We start from the raw sequence: 24247 nt of genomic DNA, 5'->3' as shown, positions 1-24247 counted from the left end.
TATAATAAAGGAAACCAATCCACTAATGGTTGCTAATAAAATGAAAAATATTTATTATTTGCGGATGACTTTTCAAAACAAAAATTTTATTTTCAGTTTTTCTTATTTTGGTTTAAATTAAATTTTTTTGATAAAAGCATTTTTAGGATGGTCCCATAATTAAGATAATATTTATGAACATATTTTTGCAAGTTTTTATGCTAATTTTCATTAAATTTGCGATTACAAAGATCTCAGTTAGGGCTTCTTTATAACAATTTAAATATTATCGGGGCACCTATTTGGTCGAATTAAGTCACTAAGAGCTATTAAACTTTAAAATATGGTTTTTTTGATTATTAACATAAAAATTAGGAAATTATTAATTTTTTTAGACACTTAATTTAAATTAAATGCTTTACAATAAATATGAATTAGAAGTCGTAGCGGCACCTCCCTGTTGTAAATAATTATAGTGCTCCCTTATAGTCCTTCCTGTTATAAATAATTATAGTGCTCCCTCATAGTAATCACTGCTTTAAATAACTACATTGCAGCTGCGGTAAATTGTGCTTTTATCATTATAGATATATCATTGGCAAAAAAATTAATTTTTCAGTTGCGGTCCGATTTGCGGTTACCAAGAGAAAATTAAAGTGTAAATTTAAAGACATTAAACAAATTTTTTTTTTTTTTGACAACCGCATTCCGCGTATTGTCTTTTTTAGGTTTAGTCACTTCTCGTTGATTCGATATTCGATTCTATTCGATTTCCACTATCTAATTTTATATGCTAGTAATAAACAGTGGATCCACCAAATAATATAAGATGATTGTTAGAAAATGAAAGAACTAAAAATTTTGTATACAAAAAATATCTTAAATATATTCCTAATGGATGTCATAATTATTTCTAAATGATATATTTTGGCAAATTTATTCTACAAAAATTCAAAGGAAATATTTTAAATATTTTAAAAAGCCTCTCAACCACATGTTGTTACTTTAAATTTTTAGTAAATTTATTTAATATGTGAACAAATACATATATATAAAAAATATATATATAAACGCAATATTACTGACGTATGTTTACAAAAGTGTAAAATAATATATTGCGGAAATGAAATTACCGTCGTCTTGCGTTCACTTGAACACGAATGTGAACTACGAGTATGTATTATCTATATATAACTTCAGTATAGAAAGCGTAATATACATATATGCATTTAATTTATATATCACTTTAGAATTTTTAAATGCTTTGAATTTAATTTAATAATTTCTTTAAACTCGAATGACGTACTTATAATGTCAGTTTTATATCTTTATTATTTTTTAAGATTATAAGAGCCAAAATGACATTTATTATAAGTGACAATAGATGTCATCCTTATAAATATTAGAGATTATAAATGAAAACCGATAATTGCAAAACGTTTTGATTTCAAAATTAAATTGCATAAATGCTTTCAATTGTAATTAAATTTAAATAATTTATTTTTGATTTCAAAGTAATTTTAGAGAAATTATGGATGACCATGTAAAACTAAATTTACTAGTTCCGTCACATTACATCTTTTTTATTGTTACTGTCAAAAATATGTTTTTCATATATTAAAATTTTTATTTTTAAAAAAAAATTATTAATTATTTTTTAAAAATAAAAATTATTGTATACCTAATATGTAAAATATAATTCACTAATTAAATATAATAATTTACATTTATGTAAATTTAAAATTTTCATTTTATATGCAAAAATAAAATATTCTACTTCATAAAATGTTTAAAATATTTTTATATAGAAGATGATTTTAAATTTTGTATAATAACATTTTGAATTTTAAATAAACTAAATGTATAAAAATGTTGGCAAAAATTTTTGTTGGCAAATTTCTTTTTTTATAATAATCTTTTATTTTTTTCGAAATTTTACTTTCTGATTTTAATTTTGGTTTATTATGTACAAAAATATTTTAAATAAATAAATTAAATGTAATTAACATCAAAAGATTTTATCTACAATAGGATTATACATTTGTTTATTCATATGGCAGTATGGTGTTTATATTTTCATGTTGCCGACAAGTTGTATTTTAGCATTTTGTATAAGTGATTATATGTTCCATAATATTTTATGCTTCCTCATTCAGCAATTTATTCTCGATTTAAATTGTATTTAAAAAATCGTATTACTGCAATATGGAACTTAAGCACTTTTTATTTTAAATTAACAAGACAAATTTTTAAATAACGAATTTTAGCGATACAAATGAGTTGTAGCAGAATATGCCAGAAATTTGCTCTAAGACTACGTTAAAAAAATTTGAAATCGAATGAAAGCAAATGTCAAAATTTTATCTAAAATCAATATTTGCACAAATAAGTTGTTGATAATCAAATCTATATTAGTTTCTTTTAGATTTCAAGTAGGAGCTAAGACTTTTTTTTTGTAGCGTTACTATAGAGTGTAACTTTATTCATAATAATTTGTCAGATTATACCGATCATAAATGTCAAAAAGAATAAATCTGTAATATTGCAGATAGTTGGACAATTTATTTGAAAATTTCCTCCCTCGCAGTGCGAACAGTGAGATTTTGTTAAATTTTTTGATATACAATTGCCGGCGACATAATATACATATACAATTTTATATACATATATATATATGTACATCTATAAATGTGCAATAATGATGAATTTGTAAAAAAAAATTTATTTTTATAAATTTAGTAAGTCTATTTAAAAATACGAAAACAAAACAATGAATATTACGTTAGTGATTTAGTGATACACCAATATAATTACATACATAAAAATTATATTATTATATATGTAAATTGTTTTTGTTCGTCTTTTATGTCATACAATATTATTTTACAAGTTGTTTATTGCATTCAACACTCAATGTATACTATAATTTGTTTTTGTATTATAATTTTTTTGTTTTTAATTAAACTCTTTAATTTCCGAGTGAATTATTTTTAAATTTGATGATTATATTTGTCCAAAATTTTATTTATAGGGATTTTTTGTAACAGTAATAAAATGTAAATAGTAATGAAATTATAATATAGTGACATTATTATTTTTAGAAAATTGTGGTGTGGGAGTAGTCTTATGAGAGTACATTTAATTTGTTTTACCGTAATTGTCTTACATACCTTAAAGTTAAAAGTATTTCTAAATTATATTCTATTTATATTTTATAAAATGTGTAAATCAAAAAATAGAATTTAAAACATTAGATTTCAATGTGTTCGGAAATATAAAAATTCATGATCCTTCCTGAATTTCTATGTACTTGAAATAAAAGTTTTTTATTCAAAATAATTTTCATTAAGAATTTAATATTACATGCATAAATATAATCGTTATTAAGAATAAATGTACATAATTATTTCTTTCAACTACCTTAAAAAATTTATGTTGTATTAATTGTTGTCTCTTAATAAATGTTGTCGAAATTAAGTTTGAAAGAGTAAAATATGGCACAAAACGCAACCGAAGAATTAAGAAGGAAGGAATTGAAAAAATTTTGCGGCCGTAGTTTCATTCCGGGTACAGTTTCATTATTTGCGATTCCATTTATTAGTCTAGAAGCAACACTCTTTTTGTAGATGTCAAATTTTGTATGTGCCTTATTAGGCTTATAGTGTTTACCCTTAAAAATTTTTCTACAAATTTTTACATACAAATTTTTCTTTTTGTTTTCGTTCAACATTTGTACTTGAATATTATGGTGCTATTATTATGCTATTACTCAGACAGCTTTCAAAATTCAAATTTATTCCTAAAATGAAAATGAATTAATGGGTTAAAATCTTCTCATTTAATTTTGTAACAATAATTTTTTTGATTACATTATGAATTGCAATAATTATCAAAAGAAAAATATTTTAATTATTATTCTAATAAATTTATTTGAAAAATTTATTAACTTTACTAATTTATATTACAAATGTAGTTTTTGGGCTCAAATCCACAAAATCCAATTATTTTCAGTCCAAAAAATGTCGAGCCAAATCCATCGACAAATATGTTTTGATTTTTCTTGAATTTGCGAGAATAGAAGAAAAACAAAAAAAAATTTATGTTTAAATTTTAGAATTTAGCATCAGAAAAATAGAAAAGAAAAATTAATAATTTTTAGAGAAGAAAATTTATTTTCTAAAAATACTTAATTTATTTTAAAGATCAAAAGATGAAATAATAATGAAAACGTGTCGCGCGAAATAATTAGCAATTTTTTTACGTCATACACACCATTATGATCGTAATACCAACATATTTGTTGTTATTTGTACAATGATTTTTTTGGTATAATTGTATAAATTGTATATTAGTTGTTTTATTGTAATTATAATTTTTATAAATTTAATAAAATTAGAATTGAAAAGAAGTAATTAAAAAAAATCAAAGAAATATATTCAACAAATTTAATTTTTAATTATAAGAAAAATTTTAATTCTCAGCATACGAATCAGTAAATTTAATATTTTAAGGTTAATTTTTACTTAATTTAAATTTTTATATAAATTAAATTCAATATATTAAGCCATCTGGTCAAACCAAAATTCTTTTAAATTCCAAAGAAAATAATTTATAATGTGGGATAAAAAAATCTTAGACGATAAATAAAACAACATTGAAAAATTGTTGTATTATTTTGATATTCTATTAATATACAGTGATATCGAGAGATTTTGGTGCAAATGTTGTTTGTCAAAATATAGAAAAAAAAAATAGTCAAAATAGCTGGCCTAATATATCTGACTAACAATTCGGGCGCTCAATACATATGAAATTCGGTGCTAGTACAGTTGAATAGCAAAAACAAAGTCATTCCATTTTGGACCCCGAGTTTGTAGAAGTCATTGATATTTAGGAACAGACATGCTTGTCATTGATGGAGCAACATAGCATTTAATGAGGCTGAGCCGTTCAGTGGCTTTAAAACGAAGCTATAGAAAGTCTCTTCGGGACAAACAGAAAATTGATAGATTTCAGTCAGTTTAGAAGAAATTCCAATCTTAAGAATACGAAAATGTGGCAGAAATGTTACTTTTGTTGTCCTGCGAAAAAATTGGAAGAGTTAAAAAAATTGCATACTTTACGGCAAAATTCTTTTTTTTTCATAATATATACTTACATTTTATACACAATTCATTGGATAATTATTTTATGTATTCCAATTTAATATTCAATTCACCTATATTTAAAATTCGAACTAAAGTTAAATTATCCTCAATTCAATTTAATTTTAGTATTTTTTCAAATATCCTTAATTTAATTTTCATTTATAATGTACGAATTTATAGTAATAAAATTTTTAAATTTTTAACTAAAACTATTATGGAAATCTCTTCAATATATTAAAAAGTTTATGTTTTGTTCGAAAATTTATCGCTGGCACTGTACGTTCAATGTATAGAACTTATACATTAGTTCAAAATAAATCTGTACCTATAATATATATGCTGATGATATATGCTGATAGTATGTAGTTATTGTATATATAGTTCTTACGTATTTTGTAAATTTTTCAAAAAAATAAAGAAAATAAAATTATTTATTCTTCCTATGTACTATTTAGAGAATTAAATTAGTTGTTTTTGCGATTTGATTATTATACCTTTATACATTTAGCTATACATATACATATATATGTCGGTATGTACATAGAATGAATATTAGGTGTATAAAATTAATTTTAGTGCATTATTGTACAAAAATTTACATTTTTTTTATTTATATATATATAGAAAATAAAAAACCTGTAAATTTACAATTAATTAAAAATTTTTATTTGACATTTAAATGTGTTTAAAATAAAGAAACAATTTATGTTTTATATGCCGGTCTAATTATTTGTTTGTTGTAATAATAATTTAAATTTTATTTATAAAAAAAAATATTTATAAACATTTATACGTAAAAATGCTGTTTGTTATTTTGTTATTTATGAAAATTACTCAAATTCATTTATTGTTTATTTATTTATTTAATTTTTTTCTTTTGGGAATTTTAAAATTTTCTCAAATTTTTAGTTAAGAACAAGAATACATGTATAAAAGAATTTTCTTGAAACTTAATGATTAGTATTTGAAAATAATACCAAAAAATTATTAAATAAATAAATACAATTTAAAAATGGTGTTTTTCTTTGAAATCACTTTTTCCACTTAATTTTACTTTTGTTATTTTCTAAAAATTTGGGATTTGGTTAACAATAAAAAAATGTAATTCTTAACATAAAGTATGATAACGTAAAGTATGACAAAGTATGACATATAGAAGAAATTCATTGTGACAGAATTGTTATTTTGCTATTTTACTGGCGCCCGAACAAAGCAAGTAAACCGTTTAAGAAATATTGAATACGGATTCATTTGGAGAGTAATTATAATATTAATTTATTGTATTAATGAGTATTATGTCTATTACACTAATAATAAATTAACTTAATGGAAATTTCTTCTTGCAAATGCAGAACAGACGTAATCAAAGGCATAATACTATTTACAATAAACAACTACACGTTTTATTAGTAAAATTTAATATATTAGTGTAATAGGCACAACACCTATTTATATATATTTTCTTCTGATTGTGTGTTTCAAATAGAAGATTGCATGTAGCATCTCAACGTAAACAATGCTAATTAATCATGTGGATAACAGTATGAAGCAATATAAAGAACATTTCGTCGGAAATTTTTTAATACCTCTGTAGCTCAGTTAGTATAGCGTCCGCTTAGAAAGCGGTAGGTCACTGGTTCGAGTCCGTTTCGAGGAGAAAAATTTTTTAATTTTTTTGCTTTTAACTCGTTTGCTTTGATTACGTCATCCATCTGTTCTGCAGTTGTATAAAAAAATTTCCATTAAGTTAATATTAATTTATTGCTTACTGGCATCTGACGTCTCTGAATTCTTTGAATAAGAAAAGTTTAATCAATTCCAATAAAGTATGATATGTTACAATTTTTAATAAAATTAAAAACGCAAACACTTTAAGAAGTCCTGCCTTTAATTATCCCAAAACGAGGATAAATCTACTATCTATTAATATATTAACGAGTATGTTTTTTGACTTAATCTAATTGGCATCATTTACTTTTGCTTGCTCTCAACAATTTATAAAAATTATAATTCGATATGTTTTTACTTTATACACAAGAAAAATAGTTCTCTCTCTCCCTCTTTCATTACATATGGTTCTCACAATTCTTCCTATTTTTTTGTTATTGCGTTCTAAATAAAATCTTGTTTTTATAATAAATTTGTTATATTTTTTAATAAAAAAATTTTAAGAATTCCATTGAAAACATTATGTTTTTTTTCTTCTAACATAATCGCAACATAATTTTCATAAAAATATTTTCATATTACTCGTATCAGACATTGAAAATTTTGAATTCCAATGGTTTATCAGAATAAAAATTTTACAAAATTGTGTCAATGTTAATTGTGTTGTTTAAAATTTTTATAATAGCTTTTATTTTTTATGTTTTTCTTTAAAAATTGTAAAATTCCATGAGAATTTTTGTTTTATTTACAAAATTTTTCTTGTTATAAAGTCATGTAGCACAATATCTCCTCCACATCTTATGTACATATTATGTAAATTTTTATAATGGGAAAAAATTGCATAGCAAACGGCGCAAGAATTATTTGCTTATATTTTTTTTTGTTGTTTTTTGATTTACAGTTTGATTATTAATTTAATTAATTTGATAATAAAAAAGAGTATGAGATATTTCAGTACAACTTTAGTAATTAGAAATTTTTAGTACTATTTAAACTTTTAGTTTATGGAAAGTCCAAAATTTATTAAGTTCCCGAAATACTCATTTTTAATTTCGAAATCTAAAAGTATGGGGGGGATTTTTATATTTGAATGTCATTGTCAAATAAAATCTTAATACAAATTTTAAAAAACATATTTAGAACAAAATAAAAAACAGAAAATTTAATTATTTACAAAAAAAAATTTAGTACTCGTAATTTTTAAAGAAAAATTAGAAAAAATTCTTTGAATTCCTTTAGTAAATTGAATTTGAACTTGAAACAAATTGTTATTTTCGAAAATTTTTCATAATTTTGAAAAACTATAATTAGAAAGTGTACCTAAAATGTCACGTGATACATTCGATAAATTGACAATCTGTCAAAATTCACATCATAACTTTCTTTTTCATTTAGAACAAAAAGAAAAATTAAATAAAATTAAAAACACGAAGATTAATTTTTGTTTTTATTTCAATTTTTCTATTTTTAAAATTACAAAAATACTACTAAATTTCATAATAACTCGACGTTTTTCTTATTCTTTACTTAATATTTAATTTTTTTTTCTTATATTGTTATTAGCTAATATTAGTTTCCTACGTAAAAAATTTCAAAGTTGCCAGAAACAATTAGATGACGAAAATGTAAATGAATAAAAGAATGAAGAAAAAAAAAAAACGTTGACATAAGAAAGGTCGAAACGTTTGCTCACTCAATTTCTGTTGTTTTCGTATACAATAAGATTAACTCGTACATTAATGATAATAAAACAAATTTATTATCTGTCACATATCCAAACACGTCTGAAATTTGAAAGAGAAAACAAGAAAAAAAAAATAAAAAAATTGTGTTTTAATTTTAATTTAAAAATTTTTGATTTGTTTATAAAATTTGTTACCTACGTAAATATTATAAATATTTGTGAATTTTCTAAATTGATATTCAAAAAATTAAAATTAGCTAAGAAAAAAAACATTTTAAATTTCCATAAAAATTTACTTTGAATGAATAAATTTCTATGGTTTCTTTTATACTTATTTCAAAATTCTGATTCTCTCAAAACCTAAAGAGAGCGTTTGCTGACATATTTTGTTTATGGTGCTACATAGAGTCTCGATAGCCATAATTCATTTTGAATCAGCCTCTTTAGTAATATAAAAAATTTGTATGTTCCATTTTGTTCGTAGTTTATTTTTATTTTTGAGATTTTTTGGATACTTTATAGTTTAAAGCTTTCTATACGGAATTGGAAAACAATTAGCTTGGTTTCCGAATGAAGAACTTATTGGAACAAAATTTTTTTTAAATATCGCAGCCGCAGAGATGTAGCGGCTTGTTCTTTCAATCGTTCAGGCCTTAAACGAACATCAAAACTGCAAAACAGTCACTGAAATTAACCATTTTTTAAATTTTAATGCTAGGAGTATTTACCCCCAAGGTAGTAAAATGTAGAAGTATAAATAAGGGGCGGAGTTCTCATTTTCGGCAATTCATTCCTTCAGTATTTGGTTTGATCAAAGTTTATTCCATATTTTTCACTTACTATATACTCAAGGGACATGTACGATAAATTGTGCTCAAGGGATATATATACGAGAAACTGACTGTTGTGTTTACAATAAGATTAATTCTCAATACTCGTACATTAGAATGAGTTTGACATTAAAATAAAATACCAAAATTTTTGACGGATTTTAAATTTTTTTTTCTCATTTTAAGAAATTGTATTTACATTTAACAAATAATACCATATTAACCGTATTCATAAATTGCTTGAAAATATTAAAATTTACTTTCTAATTTAAATGGTATGCTTTATAATAATTAAAGTTAAGAATGATATATTTGATTTTTGCAAATCTATATAGATTAAAGAAGACCAATGGGTGTATGAATCACCAAAAAAGTTTAATATTATAATATATTACCAATAATTTATTCAATTAAATTTGAAATTTTACACTAAAATAGTAAAAAATTTTCTCATATAAATAAATATAATAATTTTTTATATAGAGATTAAAATATGATAGAAATCCAGAAATTTTTTTTTTGTTTCTGACTTTTTAATACGAGTATTATAGAGTAATAAATCAAATATAAAATTATTATTTAAAATTTTATTTAGTAATTTGACTTTTTAATAAAAACTTAAATTCCAAATTAATTTTTATTGATTTATAAAATAAGATTTTCGTAAAAAAAATTAAATTGATTAATGTGGGCGAATTTTAATGAAATTTATATGTGAAATTATTTTCCTGAAATTAGGTAAAAAAATATTGTAGTGTGAATAATAGATTTCCTATTTTAAATTGTAAATGAGCGCCACAGTAACCGGCGTTCAATTTTCGCAGATAATATTTGCAAAATTTTAACAACCTTGTCGCTGATTGTTTACAATATTTTTTTTTTGTCCAATTGTAATTCTCGGGAACTGTGATTGATATTAAATTTTAAAAACAATTTTGGCGCTGAAAAAATTTTTTAGTCACATATTATTAAATTAAAGGTATTTTATTTTATATATATATATATATATACAGAAAGTAATAAAGAAAGCAAAAAATAAAATTAATCTATTTTTATATTGCATACAAGTTCTATTTATACTTTATAAGATTTTTTCTTAGGTTTATGTAAAATCTTATTTAGTTGAGATTTTCTGAAACATTTTTAATCAAATTAAAAAGAAATTTTTCATTTCCCCGGCTTTTAGTACTCGTATTTTTTAAGTTTTAATATTAAACCAAATTAAAAATTACTTCGTGTAAGAATGATGTTTAAGTCCGAGCATTTGAAATTGTCAAAAATAGAATTAATACGCTCTTCGCGCCAGCTATTGTTTGTTAAAATAATCAAGTCATATACATAATTTTAACATTTTTGCATAATAAAAAATTGGTGTTATTATTCGAAATTTTTAGTATATGTGTCACGTAGGCTCAAAATAACAATTTTAATATTCAATATTTTTGACGTATTTTCACATTTTCATTTCATTTGCGTTAAATTTAAAAAAAAAAAAAAACAATTGTTGTTTTTCGTGTTTTTTGTTTTTATTACTTTTAAAAATTCAGTTTTATTGCAAATTTTGAAAAATTTTAATTTTTCACTTATCACTGACCTTAAAATATTTATTATAAAATTTATAAAATTGTCGCCAATTTAAATAAAGCAAAACAAGATTTTAATAATGTTTTAATTTTACTAAATAAAAATTCTAATAACAATAAAAAGATTGCGCCTAATGTTCGTTGTTTCGTCCAAGAATTATTTTTAATAACATCGTTTTTTTTGTTCTATTTTTAGTTTTTAAAACAGAAAAAAAAAAATAAAAATTAAATAAAAATAAAAAAGAAAAATATTTAAAATATTTTTAAAATATTTTTTTTTTCTTAAATTAAACTATTTTGTATTGTTACATAGTTGTTGTTCTATAGGCATATTTATAATTTTTTTAATAAATAATTTTCGAAAAATGTAGGTAATATTTGAAGAGAAAAGGCAATATTAACGTAAATTTTAAAAAAAATAATCATTTAAACGCAATTATCATCGTTGACATTTAAAAAATTGAGATTATAAAAGTAATTGAGCAAGTAATAATTTATACCAAAATAAATTAGTATAGAATATTTTTAATTAATAAAATCTCAAATATAATTGCACTAGATGTCTATCGCTTTGACAATTGATTTCTAATAAAAATTGCAAAGTGTACGCAATTTATAAAATATGCATAAATTTTTGGCAATAAGTGGAAACTGCTTTAGTCAAAATTAATATAATTTTTAATAAATCATTTGTTTACACATTTAATGTAATTTTTTAGAAAAATTTGGAATTGAGTTATACTAACACTTAACTCGGTATTATTATTTAACCTCTTCATACTTAATTTCAGTTTTCGACCCTTGATTTGTTTTCCAATTGCCTTCGTTTGTTGTTTTCTTACTATATTGTCAAATTAGTAATCCAATCCTTAAATTGTCAAATTGTCCAAATTGACAGCAACCTTTGAGTTATCAAATTGTTCAAATTGAATCAAATTTTTCTGGATTACAGATTTAAATTAAATTAGAAATTTTGAATAAAATATCTTGAATTTCTATATTAAGTATAATGCGGAATATTAAGAAGACGGTCACACTATTCATTTTATTATGCTAGTTTCCAATATAAGTTAGTGAAAACCAAAAAAATATTATATTTTTTAGCTCTGATTAATTATATTTCGAAATATTTTTTATTATTTTTTTTAAATCAGGAGTTAAATTAACCTCCGCCATTGCTTTATTTGGTTTATGAATCAAATATTCTAATTTAAACCTGTTCGTTGACATTTCAAAGCGATTTTGATTGTGTATAAATTTTAAGATAACATTTCTAAAAATTGTTTTTAACAGTAATATTTTACGACCTTAAACATGTTTTTTAAAAATCTAATTTTAATTGTTTGATTATAGGTTAGCCCGAAAGTACTTTTTCATATTCGGTTTGCGTTCCGAATTCAAAAGAAAATTAAAATTGTATAATTTTAGTTTGACTTTTCTAATTAACCTAAATTCGTTTAACTTGCATATACAGCAAAAAAAAAAAAAAAACAAAAATTAATGTTAGAAAAATCTTTTGATCGTTTTCATTAAAAATTTTTAGTTTTACATAATGGAAAACATTAATTAATTAAATGATGACATTTACAAGTCAAAATTTTGATTTTTATCAAATTAAAGTTGTTTGTTTTAAAATTAAAGTACATAAAAATTTGTTTTATTTTTCTTTTCTCTTGCAATAACGGGAAGCCTTTGTCATATTTTATTTTTTTTTTGAAATTTTAAATGCCAAAACGTTACAACAAAATATGAGTTCATTAAAGACAAAAAATAGAAAAAATTACATTTTATTAAATTATTAAATTGGATTTTGGATTTAGAAAATATTAAATTAATAAATTTAAATTGCAATTTTCAATTAATTATTAATTTATATCTATAAATTTGCAAAAATTTGCATGCATATGTAAGACGTTCTGTGATAGCCTCAATTGAAAGCTCATAGTTGTCTAATTTTTAGTAATTTTGATATTATGTAAGAAACTATAGTATCGTAGTCAATGTGTCCCAAAAGCATTTCTTCTCATTCCAGAAACGAAATTTTCTATTTACAATTACTTACTTTCAAGCCAAATCTACAGTACAGTCTTAATTCTAATGAGTGAAGTTAAATTTTGTGTGTTTGTACTGCTTAAGAGCCCAAAATTTTGTGATCCTTTCGAAGGTTTTTGCAAGTTGAAATATTCAAATAATTAAAATGTGGCGTTTTCTTCTTTAAATACAAAATTTTTCAAAATGGAGTATTTTAATTTTAGTTTTATGTAAACCACTTTCCAATTTTTGTCTATGACTGGAAGGTAATCTAGGCATTTATTTATTCCGAACTAAATTTTATAAAAATAAAATCAAGATAGATGTTATTTTCAAATTTTACTAAAAATGTATAAGTAAATTGAAAATTCAAATAATAAATCCAAAATATCAAAAAAACTTGCTTGAATCTTCCTCTTGATGTTTCAGTCTTCCTATTAACTGTCTCTATTTGTTCAAAACTTTGTAAAATTTTAAAAATTCTACTAAATTAAGATTAACATATTTCTTTTTTTTCTAAAATTGTTTAAATTTGTAAATTATATATTTTAATTACAGCAGTACATGTAAAAAAAATTATAGGCCTTTTTGTAAAATTCTATAAAAGAAAATTTTCTTAATTAAGATTTTTCGGCACTTTTGATACTCGTCGAATGCGTTTATGTTCCTTTTTCATTGCAAAATAATAATAAAAAATTCTTAAAAAAATTTTATTACAGTAGGTAGGTCATGTTGTACACAAAAGAAAAGTATAGATGTCTGAATGCAATTCTTGATGATGCACTGATGAACAAAATGATATGAAAATTGTAGTTCGCATGCAAGAAAATTTCATGTTTTTCTTTTGATTATCTTGGGTGTGATGAACTTTGATAGAAGAAGAAAATTTTATATAATAAAAATATTTTTGTTGTTGTTGTTGTTTTAAAAATGTGCGAAAATTTTCGATAATGTAATCACGTAAATTAAATTTCTTTCAAAGTTTTGTGACTTTTAATTTTGGCATTTATTTATTTTGAACTTTATAATTTGTAATCGGATTACAAATGATTAATGTTGACATATTTACAGATTATTTTGTGTTTTTTTTTTTTAAAGTGAAAATTGATGAAATTTTTTTACTATTCAAAATATTGAATTTTTCGTGAAAGAAGAATTTTTCTGCTTAAAATATTGAGTGTATAGTTTTTTTTCTTGGAAAACATTTTGAAATTTCAATTTAATTTTCATATTAACTGGAAAATATTTTTATATTTATTAGTAATTTTCATTTTATTTTTACTTATATATTAAATTCAATTGTATAAAATTTTATACTGAAAAGTTGAACTAATGAAGAATTATAGATGTGTAAATGAATGTCCACGAACTCAAAATTTTCTCATATTTATGGGCTTGTTAACAATTAAAATTTTAATTTATTAAGTATTTGTTGTTTTCACATCCAGTTTCATAAAAATTTTTGAAGGAAAAAGGGATCAAAGAAATTTTTTATAATTATTTAAATAGCTTTACAATCATAACATTGTAAACTGAAATATAATTTAGACATCATTTTACAATAATAACCAAAAGTAACTATAAATGTTCATGAACATTTTCCGATATTTTAAAATTCTAATTTAATTTAACTATAAATTTTTAATGAAAGCAATAAATTAAAGATTGCATTTGAAAAATCAACAATTTTAACAATTAAATTTATGTATTTTCAAAACATTTATTGTTGTTTTGTTGCAACGAAATGTACAAAACGCTATGTAACTTTCAGAGAAAATTTTTTCTCTAAGCTATATTTTACCGGCAGTGCTGTTCAGTTAAAAACTCAATATTTGAAGCTTTGTTCGAACTCAATTTATCCTTAATTGAATGAAATTTGTTCGATAAAAATTTTATATTAAATAGATATTAGTTTTTAGTATATGAGCGAGAATAACTTTGCACCCAAAAATATGCAATTTTTTATGATATATGTACGAAAATCATTAATTACAATTTAAATTCAAAAATTGTTTTGTTAATTTCTATTACATGCATCATTTCAATTACAATATCATTTGGAATTCAAAGTTGGATCATTTTGTACTTTTCTGTACTTTTCTCTCTGTCAAAAAATTGTACTAAGTAATAAGATTTAATATTTTTAAAATTCCATATCCAAATTAAATTTAATTGAAATTTACTGTAAATTTTGTTTTATATTCAACTTAAAGTTTTTATATTATAATTGTATATGTACTATAAATTATTCAAAATTAATTTATCAAAATGTCATTCAACAACGAAAATTTATGTACATTATTTATAAATTAAAATTTCATTTTTATATAATAGTAAAATTTTGAAAATGCGGTCCAGAATTTAGAATCTAATTTAAAAATAAACCATATTGAATTATCATTAACAGCAAAACAAATAAAAATGTCGTCATAAACACACGACAATCATTTAAAACAAACAAACAAACAAAAGAGTAAAATAGTTACCTACGATTTGTTTTTTTTTTTCATGCTCTTCATTTTGAAGTTGCGAGATAAAAATAGTTTTCATTCTTTCCAACCATTAATAAAAATACATTATAAATGTTTATTATTAAAAAAAAAATTAAATTAATTTTGATTTATAAAATTTCATAATTGAGTCTGTGGACTATGAAACAAAAAACAAAAGTAAAAAATAAAATTTACTTCTGTTCTTTCTCAATAATTTTCTTGTATGATAAATGTGGCAGATTGACGCGTACTTTGTCAGCAAAAAGCAAAAAACACACCAAACAAGCAGGAGAAAATCAAAAGCTTAAAAATAAAAATAAAAATTTTTTTATATCAACAAGTTAAAAACAGCAAAAATATTGAAAAGAAAAATTTAATTATTAAGCAAACATTTTGACATACAAATTATACTCTAATTATTATTATGAGATTTTTTTGATATTTGCCATGATGAGAAATGAGAGCCTCTCTCAAGAAATGAAAAATGAGGAGGTTTTTTTTTACAGAATATTCTGTTAAATGTTATTTCTATGTTTTTTTTGTTATTGAAATTTTTTCCAGATTAATTTCTAAGAGAAAGTATAAAAGAATAAAAGGAGTTGAAAAGTAAATGAGCGATCAACAGAAATTCAAAATAAAAAGAAAAAAAATAAGAGATGAAAGTTTCTGTTGTCTATTCTGTTGTATTATTTTTGGTCAGACGCAAATTAACAAATTATTATTTTCGATTGTTAAGCAGCTATATATAAATATTATATACGTACATATGTAAAAGAAATTTATTAAAAAATTTACCGATTTATACCTGGGAGAAATTTATTTGTTCTTTTTCTTTTTTTTTGTGTTTTATATTTGGCCTTTGATCAAATTATAGAACGTGACTAACGCAATATATATATAATTGTATAACTGTAACAATTTTAATGTAGGCTTATTCTTATTCTTTCTTGTTTTCTTTATATAATATATGTAAGTATGTGTAAATGTTTGTATGGGCTTAAATAGAATGAACTGATTTAATTATTAGTTTATTATTAGTATGTTTGTTTGTTTATCGATTAGGTAATTAAGTTGAGAATTTAGATTAATGGCAGCATATAATACAAATTGTATTTTATTATACAGTTTATATGCAAATTATGTATTTTGCATGTATGTTATGCAGTAAAATCAATTTTTTTTTTACAAGCTTACAGAACCAGAATTGTTAACGAAAAGATAATAATAAAACTTCTTTAGCTTATATCTTATGCTTGTGAAAAGACAGCGAGAGAAAATAAGAGAACAAAGGAATTTTAAATTAAATTATTAATTATATTTGGCGGGCTCACCTGAAATGAATTGTATGAGAAAAAATTTAATTAATGGGAAAGAATTTTTTGATAGCCGTATGCGAATGTTTTTAGGATAGGTATCATATCTATATGGAATCCGTGTGAAAGAGAACAAATAAATTTTAAAACACATAACGAATGCTTTTCGAGACATTAATAACAGCAACCAGACGTACGTACGGAGCCTGTACCAAATTTTTTCCGGAATGGCTTGTGTAAATTTTTGAAATATGTTTAAATTACTTAAGAAATTGCATGACATGTACTTGGATAATTACACAAATCAATTATATAATTGATTACAATAAATTTATATAATTAATATTGGCTCAATTTAACGCAAAAAAAATTTATCACTGAAATAGGAAGACCAGGCAATCTTAGTGCTGCAAACCATTTATTTTTACTGTTATAATTTCTGAACGGAGTAACAAACTTTGTATACCCTTCCTACAAAACTCATAAGTGTATAATTCGAAAATATATTCTAATTAGAGCAATTAGCATTTTTAATAAAAAAAAGTTAAGTTGTTCACAATCGTAAAAATATATTATGCGCAATTTGTATAAATTTTGTATAACATTATTGTATTAATGGAAAAATTCCTAAAAATTTATAATAGTAGAATAAACTTCGTGTAAATAAGCTTAATTTTGAAATGCAAATAAAATTAATTAATTTATAAGACTTAGTTATTAATCGTAAAAGAGTATTTGCCAAAATTTTAAAAAATGCCACTATTTACAATCAAATAAACATGTGATTATCCTATTCTATAAGTGCACATATAGAAATTCTTTAATTTATTTGAATTGATTTTATTTTTACTTAATATTTTTAATAAACCAGAAACCGAAAAGCGAAAAAATTATTTTTTAATAATGACAATTTATTTTCTCTATTAATACAAAAAAAAATTTTTTTTTGTTTTCCATATATACTAGGTATATATTAAAAAAAAACTCATTGTTCGGGGGTCAAAAATACATAAAAAATTTATTTTTTTTGTGACATTTTCTTTTTCGAAATTTTTCTCTCTTTTTTGATTACCTTGTCGATATTGCCCCCTTCTCTCTTTTTTCTTTTATAGACATACCAGACATACAAATGACCTTAAAGGCTGTTGCTCTCAAATTCTAACAGAAAAATCAGAATAAGGAATGTTATGAAAGCAAAAATGAAAAAAATTTTAACCATGTATGAAATAAAAAAAAAAATTCTGTATGATTTGCTGAGCAGAGCATTTAACATTATAATATTTTCTTTATGATCTTCTTCTATGAGTACAAGATTTTATTTCTCTTTATAAATTTTCAATTTCTCATAATTCACTTGATTTCATTGTAACACTTTGTTTTCAATTTTCTTCTCCTTGGAAATATGAAAAAAAAAAAAAATAAAAGAAAAAAAATAAGAAAATTTTGTTTTTTCAAAGATCTTCTTTTGTTTTCAAATTTTAACATGAATTTTTGCCTTTTCATATTGAGAATAACATTTTTCATAACAACAGCAAAAAAAAACAAGAAAAAAATTAAAAACAAGAAGAAAAAAATTCTTTCTTTTTCAATCTCAACTGTAACACAAATATTTTTTCTTTTCATATTCAGTCTTCGAACAACGGTGGAAGGAATAATTATTAAATAATTTGTTTTGTACACGGTCGCGAAATCTTTTATAATTTTAAAATATAGATTTGTCCTTTTATATTTGTATATAAGAATTTGTATTGTATTTTTTGAAACGGTTCTCTTTATAATTCTCTAAAAAAATAAGAAAAAATAATAAAAAATTTTGTTTTTAATGTCAGGGTTGGATTATTTGTGATTTTTAAATCTTAAATTTGAATAAAAAATAAAAAATAATTAAAACAAAATTTTTAAAAATTTATTAAATTTAAATACAAAATTTGATGAAAATTATTGCAGAAAAAATTTTTTTTTTGAAACACCAAAAATAACGCGAATAATTAGTGCCATACAAATTAAATACAAATTTAATAATAAATGAGTAAAAGTGAGATAAAACAAAAAGAAAAAAAAAGCAAAAATTTTATTTCAAAAAAAATTCAAAGAGTATTTTACATAGTGAAATTTTAATATTGAAAAAAATAAAAATTATTACATAAGATCAAATTCTTTGAATTTATAATAATAAATTTTATATGATTTTAATGTCTAAAACGAAAATTAATTTATATTTTAAATAAAATAATAAACTAAAATACTAAAATTATTGAAAATATGTAAAAAAGAAAGAAACAATAATACTGTTCCTTCAAAAATATGAAAAGATCATTTAAATAATTATCTTTCAAATACAAGTAAAAACAAAAAAGAAAGAAAGAAACGACACAAAAAAAAAATTTATTTTTATATACATATTGAACAAATACACAAAATAGGCAAAAATGCCTTTATATACTGATTCTTCTGGTTTATATTGGGCTCCAATTGCTACAAGCACCAGTAGAGATTCTTATTCATCATATTTACCTGGTGCTTATACATCATACACACGTCCATTAACATATTCTTTACCATCAACATCAACTTCGTCATTACGATCAAATTATGCGAGTAGTTCAAGATATCGTCCAAATTTATCAACAATCAGTGAAACACCATATACATCAAGAGGTTTAACTTCTCTAACACGTATCAATTCACCGAAAGTTTCATCAACAGATATAACATCAACATATCATTCAACATATACACCGGCACGTCCAATTAATATTAATACAGCTGATATCGATGTATCTGAAGAACGTTTTAAAAAAAGTAATACTAGTAAATATCGTAATTATAATTTATCGACACCAATTACAACTTCAATTACAGAAAATATTAATGAATCGAAAACAGATAATTTAGTAGATGAATCGAAAACTGATATTAATAATAATAACAGGGATGTAAAAGAACAAAATGATGATAATAAAGTTACTAATAATAACGAAAATGATTATAATTCTAATTTTATTAATCGATCAACTATTAAACGAAATCGTACAGTTGTACGTTTATCAATATCACGTCCAAGAAAATCTCAAAATACTACAATTAATTCATCATCATCGGCATCACCTAAAAAGAAAAAAATTGTTAATGATTCAACAAATAATGATACTGCAAATACGACCAATTTAAATCATTCAAATGTTTCCGATACAGATAATTCCGTATCATGGCGTCAAAAAGTTGGTGAAGATTTGTTGAAACCAATAAAAAATATGAAGAAAACACCAGGTGATTTGATACGCGAAAAACATATTATTCCAATTTCGGATCAAGAAAATAAAACTGAAGCCCAAATTAATGATGATCAAGATATAGAGGTACCAGAAAATTTGAAGCCTAAGGAAGGTGAACCAACTGATTTAATTGTAGAAGTAGATAATGTAACACATACAGCTAAAAGGCGTTTAAGCATTCCTAGATGTCCCGATTTTCAAGATTTTTGTGAAGATATTTCTTCAGATAAATTAGATGATGACTTAAATGCCGGAGAGTTAAGACGTAGGGCTTCTTTAATACAAGAACAAGAAATCGAACTATTAAATCAACTACAAAAATCTGCATCTGGTTCCGTTCAACTTATACATTTGGAACGTGTTGAAAGTACACCTGATTTAGTGCCATCCACCAAAAGGAAATCTAAAAAGAAACGTATTCGACATAAAATTACTGCCACTGTTAATGTTGATAATCCATCACAATTACTTAGGATAGATGAAAAGCTTCCTTTAGAATCATCCAATAAAGATCAATCACAAAGCCCAGAAACCGGAAAAAAATCACCGAAAATTATTTACAATGTTGATGCTATTGAAGAAAATCAAACTGTTGAAACAATTGTAAAATTACCGAAAAAGAAAAAGAAAGCTGCAGATAAAAAGTTAGAAACTATTGAAAATATGAATGCTTTGGAAGATTCCCCAAAGACGGCGAAGATAACAAAAAATCAAGCACCGTTGAATGCTAAAAACGGTAAAGTAGAAAATATGGAAGAATGTTTAGTTGATAAACCAAAACAAAAGAAGACTACTGATGTGTCTATTAAACCTAGTAATGGAACACAAAGTGAAATATCAGCACCAAAGACCCCATTGAAAACGGCGGATGCTTCACCAGGAAGTCCAAAGACACCAAAATCGGCACCTCTTAGCCCGTTCAAAAAGCCGAAAGCGTTGGAATTAAAAAAATCAGCAACTTCGGTTGACAATTCTGAAAAAGACTTGACGGCTGCGAAAAAAGATATTAAAAAACCATCTACTCCAGACTATTTTAAATTCGATGAGGAATCAATTTCTGAAGCACAAAAATTAATGAGTCCGTCATCTGCAAGTAAAGCAACTACACCTAAATCAGCTCCACAAAACAAAACTTCTGAACTGAATAAAGGTTCGGATGAAGTAAAATTGCGTAATAAAGCGAAATCCGGAAAAAAAGTAGAAAAATCAGATAGTGGGGAAGATTTTTGGAATTCGGTCGGCTCTAGAGAAACCATTTATTTTGATAAACGAAAGAAAAGTTTAATTGAGGATTTGTGGGCAAAAAGAGAAACTCTTCTCGAAAATGAGCAAATTAAAGATGTGAAAAATATTGATACAATTAAAGAAAAGGTAAATATACAAAAACATGAAGAATTAAAAGAAGCAACTAATTATATAGAACCAAGTGGTCAAGCCGAAAATAGAAGAGCCCGATCAAATGAATCAGCATTATGCGATAAAAGTAAAGGTATTTTTAAACAAGACAGTCAAGAAAAAGCACCTACAAATGACGCATCAACCAAAAATTCAAAAGAAGTAAATGATAATAAACTAAAAAAAGCGACTGATGCATCGTCTACACCTATAACACAAACAAAAGCAAAGGAAAAGTCTAATATACAGAAAACACAACAACTACAAGAATCAAATGAATTGCCAAAAAAATCATCTGGGCTAGATGCCAAGTCACCTGAAATAAAAAATAAAGTCGATCAAAATAAAAAAGAAACCCCTACATTAGATGTAGCTGCATCTGATATCAATAAAGCGACAAATATTTCTTCACCTGGAACCCCTAAATCTCCTGGCCTAAATAAGATTACAACAAATAAAAAAATTGGTGAAAATAATCTCAATAAGCAAATAGACAAATTATCAAAAGTACAATCGGATAAAGTTAATGACGCTAAAAGTTCCGCATTCAATGAACAAGGAAAAGAAAATAAAATTGCATCGAAATCAACAATAACAAGTAATGCAACTGAAACTAATGCCAAATCAAATCTTTTAAATAAATCCGAAATTGATAAAAATAGAAAAGAATTTGAAATTGGGTCATCAATTCAATTGTCAACACAAGAATCTATTACATCACCAGAATCAACTCTTAACAAAGAGAAAACACCAATCACTTCAAAAAAATCTACATCACAATTAGATGATAATCAGAAATTAGCAACGGAAAATGTTCCTAAACAATCTTCAAATGATAATTTAATAAATAAAGAGAATAAAAGCTTAGAAAAAGAGAATAATTCTCTTTCAACAATTTCGAAAAATTTGACAACATCAGATCAAAAGAAACTTAACGATAAAGATAAGATCAAAACAAATAAGATAACAACAACAACAAAAACAGCAAGTAATGATGATGTTATAGAAGCAGGAAAAAATTCTACTGTTAATAGTGACGTGAAAAATGATAATAAAATTGCAAAAATAAATTCAGAAATTTCGTCTGATGCCAAAAATAAAAATAAACCAGAAACTACAGCAACAACAAAAACAAAAACATGTGACGATAAAATAACAACAAAAAATATAAAATCCGCTACAGCTACAGCCACACCGACAGATAATGTTGCTGTAGCTTCTGCTACCACATTAAAATTGGCAAACAATAATATTTCCGATGATAAGTCAATAGACAACGGTGCTAGCAATCAGAACAAGAAAAATTTAAAGAGTGATAGTAGTAATTCAAATAATACAGAATTAAAGAATACTACAAAAACATTAGAAAAACCAGTAGTGGGAGAACGTGAATCCCTACAACTTTCATTTAAAAAGGTTTTAAATAAAAATAAAGAAGCTCAGTTAGACGAAAATAAAAAAAGTGGAAACTTACAAAAATTCGATACAATACAAAATTTAAATGACTTTTTATTTGATGTTGACGCTGAAGTAAAAGATACAAGTCAAAAAAGTAAAAGTGATACTAGTAATTCATATAATAGTAATAGTGGAAGTGATTCAGATAGTATGAAACGTAAAGATAAAAAACAAAAAGAAAAGGCTGCGGCTCCAGAACCGCAACCCTTCAATCGTAATAGAATTAAAGTAGAACATGCTAAGAAATTATTTGTTAAAGATGAAGCAGCTAATAAGTATATGTTAATTGCAACCCCACGACCATTATGGAAACCAGAAAAATTCACAAATTATAACAGTGATAGTAGTGATGACAGTGATGATGAAACAACTGATACTGAAGATGATAGTGAATGTGAAACAACATCATCTGAGGATGATTCTGGTGAAGAGAATGAATTAAATAGAAGTGAAAATAATTATTTAATTCGTATGAGTACATGCAGCAATGATTCAGGTTTTGTTGGTGGTACAGCACCAACAAATCCGAAAAAAATGTTAGGTAAGAGGATCTCGTTATATATTTTATTTTCAGTTTTTCTTGCCTTTTTTTTAATTTAAATTTAAATTGTTATGTACTTTGTTTTTTATTATTTTAATTTTTTGTTTTTAAAGAAAATTTTAAATTTACACTCTTGGTAATTTAAATAAGACAATTTTATTTTGTAAAAACTAATTTTATTATGCAAAAGTATTTGATCAGAAGAATCATATTTGCTAGGCAATTATATAATTGAAGCTTGTATGTGTTTATATTGTGAATTGATTCGTTATTGTTAAGGCAATAGTGAATTACAGGCAAAAATTTTTAATATACAAGAATGAGAGGTTGAAACTTAAAAATATTAATTCTACTTATAAAATTTGTGATTTTCATTAGACACTGCTGTTTTAAGTTGGTAAACAAATAATTAAAAAAAATAAATAAATAAATAATTAAATTTATTTATAAACAAATTGACACAGGCAAATCTTAACATAAACTTATTAAACGCAACAAAAAAATTAACAATTAAAAATTTTATGTTGGACATTGGCGCATTAATAAAATAAAATTTGTAATAAATTTGCGCAATTAAAAGTGTTCGGAATTTTTGAAAGTGACAAAATTCATAAATCAATTTAAAGCATATTTAATGTCATCTTAAATGTTTCTCATAATTTTATTTTAATTAAAAATTTTGATTTTTTTAACAATGATAAAAGAAATTTACTTTTATTGCATAATTATTCTGAAAATGGGAGTGATATTTATAGTTTCTAAAAATTTGCATACTTTTAGGTTGTTGATTTTTAATTTTTACGAAATTTTTATTTGAAGTTATTGAAAATTTACAATTATTTTTTTTTTTA

General features: G+C 23.5%; 1 protein-coding gene across 2 annotated transcripts in view; it reads left to right on the top strand.

Annotated features, from left to right (window-relative positions):
- LOC129613133 (putative protein kinase C delta type homolog) overlaps positions 1-24247 on the top strand; it is a 55421-nt gene that overhangs the window by 3963 nt on the left and 27211 nt on the right. Inside the window, exon 1 of one of the 2 annotated variants that reach the window (XM_055527081.1) lies at positions 19120-23396. The exons of the other annotated variant lie outside the window; for it this stretch is intronic. Coding sequence (XP_055383056.1) covers positions 19157-23396 — 4240 coding nt within the window. The 5' untranslated portion in view covers positions 19120-19156. Of the gene's footprint in view, positions 1-19119; positions 23397-24247 lie in introns of those variants that run through there. 2 annotated transcript variants of the gene reach the window in all.

This window comes from Condylostylus longicornis, unplaced genomic scaffold (genome assembly GCF_029603195.1).
Source record: "Condylostylus longicornis isolate FDR11 unplaced genomic scaffold, ASM2960319v2 ptg000081l, whole genome shotgun sequence".
NCBI classification, from domain to species: Eukaryota; Metazoa; Arthropoda; class Insecta; order Diptera; family Dolichopodidae; genus Condylostylus; species Condylostylus longicornis.
Note: the sequence above shows the minus strand (reverse complement) of the source record. Positions and strands in the feature narration are given on the sequence as shown.